The following is a 20,078-nucleotide window of genomic DNA, read 5'->3' as shown; positions in this document are numbered from 1 at the left end:
GGGTGCTTCTTTTATTTCTACAATCTCAGCGGGGTAGCCATGTTAGTCTGTAACTTTAAAAAAAATGAATGGTCCTGCAGCACCTTAGAGAGACTAACAAAAAATGTAGATAGTACCATGAGCTGTTGTGGGCCCAACCCACTTCTTCAGATGAATGGAGCAAGAGGTTTAGCGGTACAAATTGGTTTGAACAAAGACAAGAACGGGATGAGCCACTATATTCAACAACTTAATGACATAAAAAACTAAGTACCACACCCCACTCTATTAGCTTCAGTTAGCACGGACACTCTAATTTGACAAGACTTTTTCCTCTTCTCTTTCCCTCCCCATCTCCCCTCTTTTTCTATATATTTGAACCTTCGGACCCCTTGTTCCACTCAGCTGAAGAAGTGGATTGTGCTTACAAAAGCTTATGATACTATTTACATTTTTTGTTAGTCTCTAAGGTGCTGCAAGACAATTTGTTTTTTTAAGTTTTTATTTCTACAGTTATTATTTTGTGTGAAATATGAATCCATAAGGTTACTTATAAATCAAGTGCATATTCAAACAATTGTCTGGATTGGGGAAGTTAGGTAATTGTAATTGGTTGGCTATTCTCCCTCCTGGCTCATGACGTCTCTGCCACGACTTGGAAGCAGAGGCACCAAGTAGATCTCATTTACACTCCCTCTGAGCAACTGAGTCTGGGGCATGGCAGCAGTGGGTTAAACATTTGGATAAGAAATTGGGGAAACAAAACCTGAAGTATTTAATAACTTGGGAGCATGTGTAATTCTGTGAGTAAGTTAATGATAGAAAGGTAAGGGAGGTGTCACTAGAGTCATTAAAATTTACAGAATCATAATTTGAATCGTTCACCTTTTTAACTGATGATGGCAATAAACTTCAAGCATTCCTTCCATTTATAGGATCTGCAACCTTAAAATAAACTAATCTGGGTATCATATTTTAGTTATTAACTGAAAATACAGTATCATGGGTCAATGGCCTCAAAAGAACTTTGTGAGGGCTGCCACGTTCGACATGTCTATGTACAGTATATTTAAAAAATATATCTTTCTTGACTGTATAGCTACATAATTGTTCCAGACTTGTCCTGTTTGGTGCCATAGTCTTGGTAGGAGAAAAGGCGTTCAAATGATACCCAACTTGACCTTTTTCTTAGCACACTGTATCATCAAAATTTCCACAAACTCTAGGAGTTGGAGTGAGGACCCAGGAACAAGTGAGCTTCCCTGCCATGCCATTGCAATGATGATACCATAGATTTTTACAAATCAAAGAATACTTCCCTTTATCTTGCTAATATTATATTGCTCAACACAAATGAGATTTTACTACACTGTGCTCCTACACTACAAAGCTCAAAGAAAGAAGATAGTTAAGGAAGAAATCACACAGTATCTAAGGAATAGAAGAAGTTGGAACGCCTACCCTAGAATATGATACAATACAATCTGATGACTATGCACTGTATTCTTAATGAGTTAACTTCATATTCATATTTTTAAAATTTATTTTAGTTAGCATGCACAGTCACAAAATCTACATAAGCGTGTATGGAAAGTTGGTAATCGTAAAAAAAGACGATAACTAAAAACGTGGTTAGTTTCCTCAGCAACTACTATATGTTTTCAATAGATTCACTATAAAATAAATCCTATCAGACTGAAATTAAAATGTTACAAATACATTCCAACAAACATTAATTAAATTTCCATTTTCTTTACCTCATCAAGTGAATCACTAACAAGATGCATCCTTCTCACTTTCACGTTTAAGAATAACATATTCATGTCAGGTCTCTGCCTGCGAGAGACTTTGTCCACCAGGCTTTGCTATTTGTAATTTAAAACAAACAAAAAAATGAATACACCCAACATTTTTGCTTAAGAAGTCAGATCAACCCTCAGTACCTAGCATCTCCTCTTAAAAGCCACTACTCCCTTATGTCCAACATTCTTTCCTGTGACCTGTATAGATATTGTTGTATTCTGATCTATCATTGTCCACACTAGCATAATAAAATAGACAACTAACAAGGCTTTTCAGAGGAATGTATTCCCTCAAAATTATCTTCCCCATGAATCTAGCTTGCTTGTCACTCATGGGAATGGTGAAAAAAGGTCCATATATTGCAGAATATTGTACTGTAGAAACACATTTATGAAGGTACTACAGCCCTAAACATGTAAACATTCTTCATGGCTTTTTTGCAGACACTAAGTTAGAACTGCCTAATTGTTTTTAGAGGTTAGCTCTAAATTTCACAAATTGCAGTGAATAATTTTACAGAATGTTTAACAGATTAAAATGTATCACATTATTTTTACATGAATATCATTTATCAAAAAGTGACTTACCCTTGCCATGTTTATCATCTGTTGTTCTGAATCCCTTTGAATAATAACTTTTTTTGCTGCTATAGAAATAACGAATGGGTACTGACAGAAAGAAAACCTGAATGGCAAAACAGACATCAAGTCAAACAAAGTGTAATTTTTACGAAGGAGAAGCAAAACAAGAATAAATTTTTGTATTACTGGATAGCAATACTCCCCTCCACTAATGTCTCATTTGTAAATTTCTTCTGAAATAGCTATTGTACCTTTCCACATTGGGTGCACAGATGTTAATCTTTTACAAACCATTTTAGTATTAACTAACAAGGACTTAACAGTCACAGTATTTGAATGTACTTTTCCGCACAAAACCTTTTATCTTTATTGTAGCATCTGCCATTATTGTACTTATATGTGACTGAAGAACAAAGCCAGCTACTGTAGTATGCAAACAATCTTTTTGGTGTTAGATACTAAATTTGAATTGTTAAGCAGTTAATGAATAAAAAAACCCCTAACTGTTACATGATTTTGATTGCAAAAAATAAGTCTCATGTCTATTTTCCAGGCAATTAAAGCGCATAATGGAAATACAAGTATTTTATGCTATTTGCTAAGACCTGATTGACTTCTGGAGCTGTAGGTGACCAGCACTTCTGAAAAAATCAGGCCATTACTAATATTATTTTGCAATCAATCAAGAATAAGGATGATTAACACTCAAGGATCCCAAAAGTGACACACACCAATGGTTCTTTTGTTAGTTTTCTTTGTTAAATTTAAGCTCTCATGAAAGCAAGGGAATTGCACTACCAGTTTTTGCAAAGAACAGAGCACGCAGGTGCTATCCATGCTTCCCCATGTGGCTCTGCTAACATTCAGTCATGACAGGCAATAGTGTTATTGTCTTTTTTAACCTATTCACTGACAACTGTGTAGAACATCATAAAGCTACTATAAGTAAAGTATGACACTCCTTCTTAAAACAGAAGTTTGCCTTTGAACTTGTGCAGGAATTTGGAATTGGGACCCCAACATGAAAGGACAGCCCATTATACACTTGTCAAAGAACTAGTGTCACCTTTCATTTAATACCTAAAGTTTCTTTCATCCTTCACCTTTAGTAATATTATATGAGCATATCTGAAATGCCAAAAGTCAATAGTTAGTATTTTAGTCATCAGAGGGATCATCCACTAAAGAAGACTGCAGAAATGTTGATGCACCATGTAAATTAAAAATTAGCTTCCAAAATATTCTATACTGCTTGTTTAAAATTAAATTAGTGTAAAAACATAATAAGAAAAGCCAAAAAGGAGGTTAAAGAACAGCTAGCCAAATACTCAAAAAGGAATAGCAAATTTTTTTGAAGGACATCAGAAGTAGGAAGCCTACTAGACAACCAGCGGGGCCCTTGGATGATCGAGATGCTAAAGGAGTGCTGAAAGATGATAAAGTCCTTGCAGAAAAGCTAAATGAATTCTTTGCTTCAGTCTTCATGGCTGAGGATATTGGTGAAATCCCCAAACCCGAGTCATTCTTTTTAGGTGACAAATCTGAGGAATTGTCCCAGATTGAGGTATCATTAGAGGAGGTTTTGGAACAAACTGATAAACTTAACAGTAACAAGTCACTGGGACCAGATGGCATGCACCCAAGAGTTCTGAAATAACTCAAATATGGAATTGTGGCACTATTAACTGGTTTGTAACCTAGCCTTTAAATCAGCTTCTGTACCTAATTACTGGAAGAGAGTTAACATGATGCCAATATTTTAAAAGGGCTCTAAAGGTGATCTTGGCATTTACAGACGGTCTAACATCAGTACCAGGCAAATTAGTTGAAACTATAGTAAAGAATAAAATTGTCAGACACATAGATGAACATAATTTGTTGAGGGAAAGTCAGCATGGTTTCTGTAAAGGGAAATCATGCCTTACAAATTTACTACAGTTTCCGAAAGAGGTCAACAAACATGTGGACAAGAAGGATCCAGTGGATATAGTATACTTAGATTTCCAGAAAGTCTTTGACAAGGTTCCTCACCAAAGGCTCTTAAGTAAGTTGTCATGAGATAAGAGAGAAGGTACTTTAATGGATTGATAACTGGTTAAAAGACAGGAAACAAAGTGTAGGAATAAATGATAAGTTTTCAGACTGGAGAGAGGTAACCAGTGGGGTCCCCCACGGGTCTGTTCTGGGACCAAACCTATTCAACTTATTTATAAATGATCTAGAGAAAGGGGTAAACAGTGAAGTAGCAAAATTTGCAGATGGTACTAAACTGCTCAAGATAGTTAAGACCAAAGCAGACTGTGAAGTTTCAAAAAGATCTCACTAAACTAAGTGATTGGGTAACAAAATGTCAAATGAAATTTAATGTTGATAAATGTAAAGTAATGCACACTGGAAAAAATAATCCCAACTATACATACAATATGGGGACTAATTTAGCTATAACTATTCAAGAGAGAGATCATGGAGTCACTGTGGATAGTTCTCTGAAAACATTCACTCAGTGTGCAGAAGCAGTCAAAAAAGCAAATAGAATGTTAGTAATCATGAAAAAATGGATAAAACCATGGTATGCCCACATCTTAAATATTGCGTACAGATGTGGTCACATCTCAAAAAAAGATATACTGACATTGAAAAAGGTCCATAAAAGGGCAACAAAAATTATTAGGAGTTTGGAATGGGTCCCAACGAGATATTAAAAAGACTTGGACTCGACAGAGTTCTATAAAATCATGAATGGTGTGGAAAAAATGAATAAGGAAGTTATTTACTTATTCCCACAATATAAGAACTAGGGGTCACCAAATGAAATTAATAGGCAGCAAGTTTAAAACAAACAAAAGGAAGTTTTTCTTCCCTGAGTGCACAGTCAACCTGTAAAACTCCTTGCTAGAGGATGTGGTGAAGGCTAGTACTTTAACAGGGTTCAAAAAAGAGCTAGATTAATGGAGGCTGGGTCCATCCATGGCTATTAGCCAGGATGGGTAAGAATGGTGTCCCTAGTCTCTGTTTATTAGGGGCTGGAAATGGATGACAGGAGAGGGATCGCATGATAATTATCTGTTTTGTTCCCTCCCTCTGGGGCATCTGGTATTGGCCACTGTTGAGAACCAGGATACTGGGATAGATGGACCTTTGGTCTAACTCAGTATGGCCATTCTTATGTAAGTTCTGAAACCACTGCTGATTGTCCCAGCTCTGCATGATAATGCTGTCCCACCAGTCTGAGCTAGTCTCCCTCTCAACCAGAAGCAGTGTTCAATTGTGTCCAGAGGAAATTAAGGGATGTGTGCAGCAGCAGGAGCACCAGGACTTGGTTGAACAGGGCCTGCGGGCCATGCTGGTCTTCATCCTGCTGGAGCAACATGTGGGCAGTTTGGAAGCACTGCACCATGAGGTACAGTATGAGGCCCATGAGTATGGCACTGCTTTGCAAAAGCTCTGGCTCCATGGTATCAATGCTGTGGCATCCGCGTGGGTAACCAGAGCACAAGAAAAAGACAGGCTTATAATGAACAACAAAAATACAACCTATTTTTATTCACTGTTAAACAAAACCCAACTTTTTTGACAGTTTCTCTTTTACCTGTGAGAGTTTCCATAACATTGCCAGTTATGATACTCTTCCATGAGATCAATATGATCTAATGTAGAATTATAAAAATCCGTATATGGAATAACAGCAGGATTAGCAAGGGTATTTGCAGCATCTACAAGAAAAACATATAGAATCCCTATCAGGAACTCTCTCAAACATCTATCCCAATGAGAAATACCAATTTTCAAGTTGTGTGATTATCAGAGTCCTTATAAAAGTGAATTGTTTGAACAGTCATTTCTTCTGAATGCTAGCTATAGCAATGCTTTTACTTTTCTAGTATAAATATTGTTATTCTTGGGCACCAATAATAAATGAATACTTTACAAACAATTTTAATAAAGAGAAACTAGAAAAATAAGTTGCAACATCAAGATAATTTTTATTTTGCAGTTTGTTATGTTCAGGGAGTCAAACTGCTTTTTTCTGTCATCTCAAACATATGTTTGACATATGCAATTTGACATGCAACTGTTATATATCTTTTCTGGTATTTTATTAAGAAGCAACAAATTGTGTCAATGAAATTAAAGTACCAACTAATGCTTATGATCAGTGACTTGTAACAGAACAAAATTCCAAGAATTAAAAAAAAAACAAAAAACCCCTGAAATTCTAATGGGAATCTAAAAAATATTTTTCTCATCAACTGATGACTGCTTTCCTGGAAAAAAAAAATCTTAATTTGACTTTACCTCACTATAAGGGTGATATCTTGCCCCGTTAAAGAGTAACAAAACTCCTATAGACTTCAGTGGGGCCAGGATTCCACCAAAGAGTAGTCTACTCATATAAGCTATAAATAAAAAGAGCAATGTATAGTCACCAGAACAATGGACACCTCTGACTAAGGAATCAATTGATTACTTACCCTATTTTTCAGTGTCCTGAACTCTTACCTAGATATTTCAAACACATCTACTGAGGCACCTTCCTATTTCCTTTCAGGGTTGCAATTCTCTCTCACATTGTCTGAGCTTCACAGTGAAATAATTAGGTACTACATTCAAATGAGATTTAGCAAACTTGTTATTGTTGTCTTGATGTAAAAAGAAGGCCCACACTGTAGACTTGAAATCACTCCCCATAAATGACTGAGAAAGACTCATTTCAACAAGCCTAAATTTAGGAGTTGCAATGCATTTATCACAGTCATTTAAGCAATACACTGGATTTCCAATCTCAAATTTAATACTAAGGTTTGTGAATATCTGTTCAGTCAACAATAAAACACTTGTATAAAGTACTGCACCTTACCAGAATTTCTGACTTTTGCTATATGCAAAATAAACAATGATGCATGGTTGGACATTTTTAAAATCTGCCAATTCACCTGCATGTTTGCTAACAGGCTTGTGTCAATGGGATTTGTGGATTTATACATTAGCGACTTGTGGGAAATAGCCCATATCAGTCTCAGTCATATCTATGACTGAAAGCATCTCATATTTATTTGATCTATTTTCTTTTAATGGGGAAACAGAATTAATGATAATCATTTGCATTTGATTCATGTTCAGATTTCCAATATCTTTTTATATGTATCCTTCTTGCACTATTATGGTCTTAGTTGTCACAGCAACCTACCGTATAAACATTTTATAATCAACACTAGACGATTTGTCACATACTTAACTGAAATAATTTTTGTTTTTCTTCATTTAAATCACCATTCGGGAGGCAGGAGGGGAAGAGGCTAAGAATGAGGGATTCACTATCCAAGCTGCCCTGGGGAGACAGGATAATCCCAGCCTTCTCTCACCACAGCACCTTAGGGCCAGATGAGAAGCAACTGTCTATTGCCACTGCAGCTCTAGTGGGAACAGCCAGGGGATGGATACATGACCCTTGGCTAAGGGATAGACAGACACACAAACTTTCTGGAATATATAATAGATAACTGTCCCTTTTTCCATTCCTCCCCTCTACCGGTTCAATAAGGTAATAGGGGATGCAGCTGTGTAGGAAGTAGTACTGCAGAAAGGGATCTAGAGAGCTGGTGGGATAATACACACGATTGAAATATTGGTATAGAAGGTTACAGCTTGCTCAGGAAGGATAGGTGGGGGAAAACAGGGAGGAGCTGTGTTGTCTTATATATTGAAAATGTATATACTTGGACTGAGGTGGAGATGGTTGTAGGAGACAGACTTGTTGAGAGTCTATGGATTAGATTAAAAGGGATAAAAAACAAGGATGATGTCATGCGAGGAGGTCTACTACAGACCACCTACCCAGGTAGGAGAGGTAGATGAGGCTTTCTTAAACAACAAAATCATCCAAAGTGCAGAATTTGGTGGTGATGGGGGACTTTGACTATCCAAACATATGTTAGGAAACTAACACAGCGGGCACAGATTATCTAATAAATTCTTGGACTGCACTGGAGACATTTTTTATTTCAGAAGTTTGAGAAAGCTACTGGAGGGAAGCTGTTCTTGATTTGATTTTAACAAAGAGGGAGGAACTGGTTGAAAATTTGAAAGTGGAAGGCATCTTGGATGAAAGTGATCATGAAATCATAGAATTCATGATTCTAAGGAATGGAAGAAGGGAGAACAGTAAAACAGATTTCAGGAAGGCAGATTTAAGTAAACTCAGAGAACTGGTAGGTCCCATAGGAAGCAAGACTAACAGAAAAAATAACTGAAGAGAGTTGGCAGTTTTTCAAAAGGACATTATTAAGGGCCCAAAAGCAAACTATTCCACTGCGTAGGAAAGATAGAAAATATGGCAAAAGACTACCTTGACTTAACCAGAAGATCTTGCATGATCTAAAAATAAAAAAGGAGTCATATAAAAAGTGGAAAATGGGACACATACAAAGGATGAATATAAGCACACAATACAGGTATGCAAGGGCAAGATTAGAAAGGCAAAGGCACAAAATGAGCTCAAACTAGGTAGAAATATAAAGGATAACAAGATATTCTATAAATTTATTAGAAGCAAGAGGAAGACCAAGGACAGGGTAGGCCCATTATTCAGTGAAGAGGGAGAAACAGTAACAGGAAACTTGGAAATGGCAGAGTTGATTAATGACTTCTTTGTTTCAGTCTTCACCTAGAAATCTGATGATGAAGGAATACCTAACATAGTGAACGCTAGTGGAAAAGGAGTAGGTTTAGAAGATAAAATAAAAAAAGAACAAGGTAAAAATTACTTAGAAAAGTTAGATATCTGCATGTCACCAGGGCCTGCATCCTAATATATTCAAGGACGTGATAGAGGAGGTATCTAAGCCTCTGAGTTATCATATTTGAAAAATCATGGGAGACAGGAGAGATTCCAGAAGACTAGAAAAGGGCAAATATAGTGCCCATCTATAAAAAGGGAAATAAGAACAACCCAGGAAACTACAGACCGGTCAGTTTAACTTCCGTGCCCGGAAAGATAATGGAGCAAGTAATAAAGGAATTCATCTGCAAACATCTGGAAGAAAATAAAGGTGACAGGTAACAACTAGCATGGATTTGTAAAGAACTAATCATGTCAAACCAATACAATAGCTTTCTTTGATAGAATAACTAGTCTTGTGGATGAGGGAGAAGCGGTGGACGTGGTATATCTAGACATTAGTAAGGCATATGATACAATCTCTCGTGATCATCTTATCAAAAAAACTAGGCAAATACAACTTAGATGGGTCTACATAAGTTGGGTTCATAACTGGCTGGATAACCATTCCCAGAGAGTACTTATTAATGGTTCACAATCATGCCGGAAGGGCATAACAAGTGGGGATCCGCAGGGGTCTGTTTTGGGACTGGTTCTGTTCAATATCTTCATCCACCAATTTAAGATATTGGCATAGAGAGTACGCTTATTAAGTTTGCAGATGCTACCAAGCTGGGAGGGGTTGTAACTGCTTTGGAGTACGGGCTCATAATTCAAAATGATCTGGACAAACTGGAGAAATGGTCTGGGGTAAATATGATGAAGTTTAATAAGGACAAATGCAAAGTACTCCACTTAGGAAGGACCAATCAGTTTTATACATACAGAATGGGAACATAAAGAACGGCCATACTGGGTCAGACCTATAGCCCATCTAGCCCAGTATCCTGTCTGCTGACAGTGGCAAAACCAGATGCCCCAGAGGGAGGGAACACAATAGGTAATCCTCACGTGATCCCTCCCCTGTCACCCACCTCCAGAGAAACAGAGGCTAAGGTCACCATTCCTACCCATCCTGGCTAATAGCCATGGATAGACCTAACCTCCATGAATTTATCTAGCTCTTTTTTGAACCCTGTTAAAGTCATAGCCTTCACTGTATCCTCTAGCAAGGCGTTCCAGAGTGACTGTCTAGGAAGAAGTACAGTAGAGTCCCTATCAGCCGACGTAAATGGGACCGATTACCCATGGTCGGATTACCAAATATGTCGGATGATACGGACTCTACTCTAGAGAGCAACGGAACAGCTGATGCCGCTCCTGCAGGGTACGTCCCTGGCAGGAGTGGCATTAGCTGTTCCGTTGCTCTCTAGGAGAAGCTGCTGCCACGACAGTTCCAGGCAGGAGCAGCAGCAGCTTCTCCTAGAGAGCAAGGGAACAGCTGATGCCGCTCCTGCTGGAGACGTCTCCCACAGGAGCAGCATCAGCTGTTCCGTTGCTCTCTAGGAGAAGCTGCTGTTGCTCCTGCTGAGGCCGCTTTGTCCCTGGCAGGAGCGGCAGCAGCTGCTCCTACAGAGCAACAGGGCAGCAAGCGGGGCCATTCTTCCAGCCCGCGCTGTATCCGACCCTGCAGCTCCGGGGGACAAAGTCCCCCGGAGCTGCAGGGTCAAATTAAGTGGAGTGTCGGATTACCGAGTGTCGGTTAATCTGGACTCTAACATACTGCAAAAAGGGATCTAGGGACCACAAGGTAAATATGAGTCAACAGTGAGATGCTATTGCAAAAAAAGCAAACATGATTCTGGGATGCATTAACAGGAGTGTTGTAAGCAAGATACGAGAAGTCATTCTGCTCTACTCTGGTAGACTAGGCCTCCAATGCTGACTAGGCCTCAATTGGAGTATTGTGTCCCCATCTGGGTACCACATTTCAAAAAATATGTGGAGAAACTAGAGAAGGTCCAGAGAAGAGCAACAGGAATGATTGCTCTCTAGGTCTAGAGAACATGAGGGAAGACTGAAATAATTGGTCTTGTTCAGTTTGGAAAGGAGAAGACTGAGAGGGGACATGATAGCGGTTTTCAAGTATCTAAAATGGTGTCTCAAGGAGGAGGGAGAAAAATTGTTCTCGTAGGCATCTAATGATAGGACAAGAAGCAACGGATTTAAACTGCAGCAAAGGAAATTTAGATTGGACATTAGGAAAAACTTCCTAACTGTCAGGGTTAATTGCCTAGGGAGGTTGTGGAATCTCCATCTCTGGAGATATTTAAGAGAAGGTTAGATAAGACATAAATCAGAGATGGTCTAGATGGTGCTTAGTCCTGCCGTAAGGGCAGAGGACTTGCCTCGATGCCCTTTCAAGGTCCTTCCCTTCCAGTTTTATGATTCTATAGTTGTCCCGGTCCCCATCCCTTGCTGCTCCCTCCTCTCCCCCAGTCATTCTGTAGTATAACTCTCTCCTGCCAGATCCCTCCCTTTCCATTTTATGAGAAACCAACAAAGTCTGTGCAAATCCCATTATCCTGGTACAACCAAACCCTCACCTTGCTTTTAAGTTATGATAAGAGAAAGCTGAATACTAAATTTGGTGGTCCTAGCTCTTAACATTTAAGAGGAGTTCTTGAATAAATGGACCTCCCAGATGGACAGACGGATGTGCATTTCTAAAATACAGAGTAAGCTATTCCCACTTGCACCTTTGAGCTTTGACTCAATCCTAAGTGGTCACACTGTTGTGGGAGAAAATCTCAACCACTGAAGTGCAAGATAAGATGGTGCTTCCTCTCTAAATAAACATACAGGCTTAGGAAAAGAAGGGATTTTTATATACATTAGATCATGTCTGCAAGGAAAATCTTGCTTTAGGATACAGATTCTTCTGGGATAAGGAAAAAGGCATTTGCTAGATGCAGACAGAGCTGTATTCTCCTCAGTATCAGGGGTGAAAAACAGAAATGCTGTGGGAATACCCTGGTCTGTTGATAACAGCGACTGCAGAATCTACTTTGTTAGTTACCATTTTCTCTCTCTATGCTTAAAAGAAAAAGCTCATATATTCTCACAGAGGTATGAACTAGGAATAATCAATTTTAGTTAGGAAAAACTCACTGAATAAAGCCAAGACTTTGGTTGCTGATGGAATCCACCAGGTACATTTTATCATGGGTGGGAATTCTTCAGGCTTTGCAGGAAACAGACGTAAAGAAATGAATTGCAGCAACCTGTCTACCAATTGCTTAAATCTCTTCTGTGAAATCCTAGAAGAAATACACTGAAGTTACCCCCCTAAATTATACTAGAATAGACAAAATTGCAAATATAAAGTTAATGACATCTGAATACTTCTAAAAATTGTTTTGACAATATATTTCTTAAAAGGATTTAGCAATTCAATTGAATGCATCAGGTATGTTCTAGGTATGCTTTCATCTCTTACATCTTTTTAATACTACTGTATGAGAAATTACTTCTTTACTAAATAGTTAATTGGTTCTTTAATAAAGTGAAAAATGGAAAGACAGAATTATCTGCTCTCTGTGAAGTTTATACTTTAATCCGGACAGGTTTTTGGCTTTTCTACATTGGCTGTAACAATTAAAAATGTAAATCCTCATGTTATCTGCTTAAACAAGAGAACAATCACTCTTTTTAAACAATGAGCAAAACCAAAATTTAGCTATTATAGTTTTAGTAAACTAGGACACATTTCAAGTTGAGAAGGGAATATTTCCCTTGTCATTGAAAAGCTTCCTCCAAATCTAACAGAAAATTTGCAAGACCAGGCTCATTCAGACTGAAGCCCTGTATCGTAAATGAAGCTACAGCCCCTAGAGGCTCCTACCAGAACAGTTACAACAGGGCCATGCTAAAATTAACATAGCCTTGTAACTTCCATAACTTTAGAAGGAGGACTCTCTATATTCCTCACAGCCTATTGCTTCCTGCCATACATGTTTTAGAAAATAAAACTTTTCAGTTAATATAATTAAAGCTTGTCAGAATAAAAAAAACTTTCATTAATAATGAAAGCATATTAAAAATTGTGATTCTATATGATGGAAAGTTTTTGTTGTTGCTGCTGTTGTTTTTACTTTTTAAACCAGTGAGCTAGGAAATGATGGTCCACTTCTGCCAAGGTTGCTATCTGTCTTAGCAAGTGAGCATAGATGACATAGGTAGATGTGTTACTAAACTGAGGATTCTGCAAAAGAAAAAATAAGCTGTTAGTACCAAAATTAGTATAAAGAATAAAGCCATTACACTTTTCCAACCAACACATCATGGATGAAAATACTGTATTCTGAAAATTGAGAGTCAAAATTTATAAAACAATGTTTTTTATTTACAACTTCTGTTAATTTAAAATATATTGTATTAATTCAATATAGCAACAGAAAAAATAATAATGTTCTTGTGTTTTAAATAAACAAATCTCTGATTTCTGTTTAACAAAAACTTTGCTGCAATAAACATCAATTAAAATATATAAGTTAAGCAATACTTACGCAAGTTTCAATATCCTTATGCCTGTAGTTAGCACTGACACTATAGCTCAATATTCTATATAACTATATTTCTCCAAATAAATACTAATGGTTGACATCTTCTAGGATTAGAGCACTAGTCTTAATTTCTATCAGTGCCACTGCACTGGACTTATCACACTCCCACTATCACAGCAGGTTACATTTCACATAATTCATAGTTACTGCTCCTCCCTGGTGTAGCTGAAAACCTGTTCTCCTACGTGAAATAGATTCCCAATGTCTTGATCCCCAAGTGCTGGTGAACTGCTCTCTTGTGTATGAAATACATCAACATGACTCATCTATATTAGTAAAATACAGATTTATAATTCATCACAATTCCACTCATAGCAGTAACAGTCAAATGCGAATATAAATAAGACTCAGGCATTCTTACCTTTGTCTTGTTGCAGGAAACATATAAATATTATTAATACATACATCACATTAGAGCCTTATTTTAACTGTTGGAACAAAACATTGCTCAAAATATGAAGAATGTAGTCTGTTGGGAGAGTGGGCATGAGGGCAGATCAATGCAGGAGAGATGAGAAGGAAGTAAAATAACCCACTTTGCTTTCTCATTTTGCAAGAAGCAGGTTCCAAATAAAAATGTAAGAAGTTAACTGGTTACCCAGTAAAGCAGTAGCCTTATCTGTCTGCTTACAAGGTAACCAATTAACTGGCCCCACCAGCTGGCCACCACCAGCAGAAGTCTGCACTTTTGGTGGACCCGGCTGATTGGACCGTACTCATGGCTGTGGCAGGTCAGCCAGAGCAGCTTCTTCCTGCAGCTGCTGGGGGCTTAGATGGATGCCGCCCACAGCAGTGAACCAGTTAAACAAAACTGTGACTGACCCTACCCATGCTTCATGAAATTGACTTATGAACATAAATATTCATAACTAGAAGATGCTTTGGACAAAATAAAAGTCATCTAACCTGTCAATCTTAATGTCACAATCTTCTGGATCTGTAAATCTTACTTGGGTGCATGTATCACTCTTGTATGTAAAGTTAGACATTTGGGCTACGTCTAGACTGGCATGATTTTCCGCAAATGCTTTTAATTGAAAAAGCATTTGCGGAACAGAGCATCTAGATTAGCACGGACGCTTTTCCGCAAAAAGTGCTTTTGCGGAAAAGTGTGAGTGCCAATCTAGACGCGCTTTTCCACAAAAAAGCCCCAATCGCCATTTTCGCCATCGGGGCTTTTTTGCCCAAAACAAATCTGAGCTGTCTACACTGGCCCTTTTGCCCAAACAGGAGCAGCATAGTATTTCCGCAAGAAGCACTGATTTCAGACAGTAGGAAGTCAGTGTTCTTGAGGAAATTCAAGCAGCCAGTGTAGACAGCTGGCAAGTTGCTTTTGCTGAAAAACTTGCCAGTCCAGACACAGCCATGGAGAGTAGAATGGCTTATGGTTTTAAATGTGCAAATGAGAGCCATCAAGGGTGTTTCCCTCAATGTCTTGGTGATCACCTGAAAACAGCCTTTGTTGTCCTTTATGTGTAAGCAGTGTTTGGTTGACTGATGCCCCAAATTTGCTTATTTTGTTGCTATGGCAAGTAGGTAGCACTGCTTTGAATGAGTCTGTACTGTTGCCTGCCACAACCATGTTGTTGTTGTAGTTGTGGTTGCTGGATATCTTGAAGGACCCTCAATGGTTTTGGCTGAAAACAACTTCTTGCCCTTGAATGCTAGATTCTCCATGGTTGACTGTATCTTATGGGGAAATGCCAAAGAGTTGAACCAGAAAGCCCATCTCATAACGACTGAAGTTGCTGTCAATCTGGTGGTGGTATCCACAGTGTCGAGAGCAGCTTGTAAAGTTGTTCATGATATTGCAGGTCCCTCCACAATGACTGCCTTGAATTGCTGTTTCTTGGCTCTGGGTACGTTCTCAACAAATCAGCCTCTTTCTACCCTTATCGGCCAGACTGGTGAGGAGCTGACGCTGCTTGTTCCTCTGAAGGGCCGCCTCTACCATTAGAGAGTTTGGGGGTGGGTGGGTGGGTGTAGAGGAATTCAGACCCCTCTGGGGGAACGTAGTATTTCCTATCTGCCCTCTTACAGCTGCGGGAGGGGGATAGTGGCAGGGATCTGCCATACAGTCTTGGCAGTCTCCATGAAGGCTGGATTTATAGGCAGAGCGATCTTGGCTGATGGGGTGACCTGGAGAATGGTGGTGAGCTCATGGTATGTCTCTTGTACCTCCTCCACGGCTATGATAAGGTCAGCTGCGACCCTCTTAAAAAGATCCTGAAAGGATGTGAAGTTATCAGCTGTGGTAGGAGGTGGTGGCATGACTGCCTTGTCAGGCAAAGAGGATGAGTTTGTGTCTCGGAATGTATCTAGGCCAGATCTGTGGTCTACTGATGCATCCTCTGCAGTGATGGAGATTGTGGTGGAGAAGAAGGGGCAGGCTGGGCTGCCTTCTTTTTTGAGTGCCTCTTTCTATAATTGTACACCCATGGACTCCAACATTGCCACTGGGAAGCACAGTGCATGGGTGCTGGCACCCATGGGTATGGGTGTCAAAGGGGCATCCTTGTGCCGATGGGATGGCTGAAGATGGGATGATGGGTCAAAGGCACAGATATCTCGGTACTGAGTGACAACTGGGGTGAAAATGTTACTTCCTCCTTATCATCATTGCTAGATAAAAGTGTAGGTGATGATGCAGGTTTTGGTGCCACTAAAGCTTGTGACGTGCTAGTACTAAAGAACAGAGAAGTAAATATACATGACACCATGAGGTATCTCTGGTGGAAATACCTGGGTGGTGGAGTGGATGGTGCTGTGACAGGTACTGGAGCTGATGTAGTGATGGTTAGCACCAATGTGAGGTGTAGTTCCACGGCTGTCGCGGCACCGTTGGATGATTTTACGGTACCGATAGTCGGTGCAGCTAGCTGTTGTAGTGCTGCATTAATAGGCCTCGGTGCTGAAAAGTCCTTGTTCTGGTAAGTTGGTGTCGCAGTGGGTCCCAAAGTGCGTGAGGCAGGCACAGGCCTGTGGCCTTCTGTGGGCTCTGTGTGTGCTGTGTTTAGAGACAGCCTGATTGGTGTCAGAAACACTCGGGCATCATAAGTACTGAGACGAGGTGGCCTTTCAGCTCTCGGTGCTGATCTTTCGGTTGTGCACCCTTTGGGCAACTGGACCTTGTGAGGTAATGAAGAGGCATGTTTCTTTGGGGATTTTTTCCCCTTTTCAGGTCTCAGTTTGTTAGGACGTTCCGTGCCTGAATCAGAGGTTGTACCTTTTCCAACATGAGCATTTTTAGGCGAAGGTCCCTGTCTCTGCACATTTGCACTTGAAGCTTGGTGTAGTGCTGGCAGTCCTTTTAGACATGGGACTCACCAAGGCATTTCACGCCTTTAGAATGTCTGTCGGAGACAGGCATGAAATCATGACAGGCTGAACAGCATTTGAAGCCAGGTGACCCCAGCATTACTGGTGGGGTGAACAGTAATGAGGGGAGAACAACTCGGAGAAAAATGGGGGCGGGGTTGGTTTTTGTTATTGGTTTTTTTGGACACACAAACTTGGATAAGGCGTGAGATAAACAAAGAAGAAATAACCAAAATTTAACTACTTATATATAGGATTTGATGAAGGAGTGAAAAGCATAGCCAAGCTCCATCTTAAGCCAGGCATGATAAGAAGGAACTGAGGGGAGGGTGGGCCTGCATGCATGGCTTTGGCACACCCTACTCATCATGCATGCATGGCCCCCCCAGGCACTGCTGTGAAGATTCTAGTCTGTGGCGCTGGAACACACCAAGCACCCAGAGGGACGTTTCTTGAAGCAGCAAAGTTTTCACATTCTTGGTCTTTGGCTGACATGTCACCCCCAAAAGCATGAACCAGAGACCCCAGGGCAAAAAGATCTTCCCTAGGTTGGAGGCTTAGCTGAAATAAGAATAATTTTAGGGTAAGTTTGCTATGAGCTTTTAGAATGTTAAAACTAGCTATGCATTTTCTGTTATCTTAAATTTGTAATTCACTTTTTTCTACCTGTTTTCACTTGCAACCACTTAAATCCTACTATTTATACTTAATAAATACTACTATTTATACTATAAATACTACCACTTAAATCCTACTATTTATACTTAATAGCTTCACTTTTATTTCCTATGAAGCGCAGTGTAAATAACTGTTACAAGGGACGCATTTAGTGTGCACATCCTCCTTTGATTTTTAAAGAGGGCTTATCTGAATGGTTTATTTGGAGTTCTGATTCCATATGGGGAGTGGGTTTCTAGGAAGCTGTGCCCAAGCCTGCATTCTCCTCAGACTTGAAATTTCAGTGTCTATATTGCTCTTTGGGAGGGTGGTAATCTCAGCCCTGTGTCTTGGCTGTGGGAGACCAGGAGATCTGGCCCAGCAGGCCAGGGCAGTGAGAAACCTCATAGAGCAATGAGGCGAGTGTCAGTGGCTTTGTCAGCACACCAGCACATCTTTAACCAGTTAACTATTTTAGTGCTTTTTTACATCCTTAGTTCCAAGCAGTATGTCTGTGTTGTTTTTCACATGTTAAATAGAATGAAAGCCTCTATTTTTCCTATGAATATACATTTTTAAAAGAAAAAACTCCACAGCAGTTGACTTATCTGTAAAGTAGTGTAAATATTCCAGTCATTGTTTCCATACAGAAGGGAACAAAATATAAATCAATTTAATGTAAAGTCTCTTAACTTGTATTTTTAAATTTACGGAACAGTTTAGCTTTTGATTGGATTTAACAGATTGTGTGTTTTACTAAAAAAAAGTCTATATTTCTTACCTGTAGAAGTATACAGTATGCTCTAAGATCATCTTTTGTTCGTGGCCTAAGAACAAACAAATTTATACCAAAATAAAAAATAAATATAAACAAACATTAATAATAGTCAATGAAAACATGTATCTAACATCTTAGTTTTGCTTTCCTAACAATACCATATCTGTTGCTCTTCTACAATCTAGACTACACCAGACTAACACGGCTACATTTCTATCACTATTCTACAATCTACACATACTCTGGGTCCCTTTCACTGACTGGTCAGGAGAAGCAGCAGTAATCTATCATTTTAGGTCATAGGACAAGAAACCCACCATCCACTTCCTTCATGCCAGAAAGAATTCTTCCAAGTAATTATAAGAAAGAAGCATGTTACTCAAAATAATTATATATATATACACACACACCGATAAAATGTCTTCTAATTGGACCTCAATGTGATTCTGAACAGCTCTTTGAAGATAAATCAAGTTTATTTTCCCTACATATTCCTACAACAATACAACGACCGATCAGGAGACATGCCCAGATAAAATTATAAGAAAGAACATTTCTCTTATTAGAGAGGCTTGTCCATTGATCCTTTGCATAGAAAGCATAGCCGGTAGTGAAAAACAGGCAAGCAGAAAAGAACCAGGTTCGGCTGGAAACCTTGGCAAGCACAGAAAAAATTGCAGAAGCACCACTTAGCTGAATACCCTCTTAGGAAACACTGTTTGGCCAGATACCCAGAACTTCACTTTGGAACAAAATGGTTGCTTTATGCATTTCCTTGATTGATACTCAAGATTTCTCTGCACATGAAAATGAAGTTGATTCAGAGGACTGTCTGTAGTCCCTCCAAGGAGGAAAGACCTTTGGCCTTCAATGTTTTATTAACAGAGAATTTGATTCAAGAGGAGACTTTTTGGATTTTCTGCCTTCTATGATGAAGACTGATAAAGACAAAAAACTTGAAGATCAATACTGCCTTTTTTTTTTTTTTAAGATAAATCTTGAGAACAATCCAAAAAGCTGGAAATCAGTTCTCTTTTAGTTTTCTTCTTCATTTTTCATTAGAATAAAATAACAGGATGCTAAGATGTGAGATACTTCTAAGTCTGAAAAGTTAAGGACTATTTTGCTCCCTAAAGAATATGCAGTAATGAATCTCAACTAATTTGACTATTGATACTGAAACACTCTGGCTGAGTCTAGACTGGCATGATTTTGTGAAAATACTTTTAACGGAAAAGTTTTTCCGTTAAAAGTATTTGCGCATGAGAGCGTCTATACTGGAATGTGCCTTTGCGCAAAAGATTTACTATTGTGCAAAAGCATCTGTGCCAGCATAGACGCTCTCTTGCGCAAGAAAGCTTCAATGGCCATGTTAGCCATCGGGCTTTCTTGCGCAAGAAATTAACACTGCTGTCTACAAGAATACTTGCGCAAGAGGGCTTATCCCTGAGCGGGAGCATCAGAGTATGTGACAGAACCACTGATTTTGTACATTACAAAGTCAGTGTTCTTGCGCAAATATTCGCAGCCAGTGTAGATAGGCAGCAAGATTTTGTGCAAAAGTAGCTGCTTTAGCGCAAAATCATGCCAGTCTAGAAGCAGTCTCTGAGAAAGACTTAGCCATGAGATAAATCCCCAAGTCCATGCAAGAATTTACAAGTAGAAGTCTCTTATAATAA

At 39.1% G+C, this 20,078-nt stretch overlaps 1 protein-coding gene across 6 annotated transcripts in view; it reads right to left on the bottom strand.

Annotated features, from left to right (window-relative positions):
• The window catches only part of HECTD2 (HECT domain E3 ubiquitin protein ligase 2), an 80,920-nt gene that overhangs the window by 22,414 nt on the left and 38,428 nt on the right, over nt 1-20,078 (bottom strand). For all 6 annotated transcript variants that reach the window (XR_001367843.3, XM_075935126.1, XM_006117449.4 and 3 more), the window contains 6 exons: nt 18,403-18,448; nt 13,176-13,285; nt 12,193-12,341; nt 5,953-6,076; nt 2,370-2,466; nt 1,737-1,844 (listed from right to left, as the gene is read on the bottom strand). Coding sequence is in view for 5 of the 6 variants with exons in the window: in XM_075935126.1 (XP_075791241.1) it covers nt 1,737-1,844; nt 2,370-2,466; nt 5,953-6,076; nt 12,193-12,341; nt 13,176-13,285; nt 18,403-18,448 (634 nt within the window). In the remaining variant the exon portion in view is untranslated. The remainder of the gene's footprint in view (nt 1-1,736; nt 1,845-2,369; nt 2,467-5,952; nt 6,077-12,192; nt 12,342-13,175; nt 13,286-18,402; nt 18,449-20,078) is intronic.

The sequence above is a fragment of the Pelodiscus sinensis genome, chromosome 8 (genome assembly GCF_049634645.1).
Source record: "Pelodiscus sinensis isolate JC-2024 chromosome 8, ASM4963464v1, whole genome shotgun sequence".
NCBI lineage: Eukaryota > Metazoa > Chordata > Testudines > Trionychidae > Pelodiscus > Pelodiscus sinensis.
This window is presented reverse-complemented; position numbering and strand designations above follow the sequence as displayed.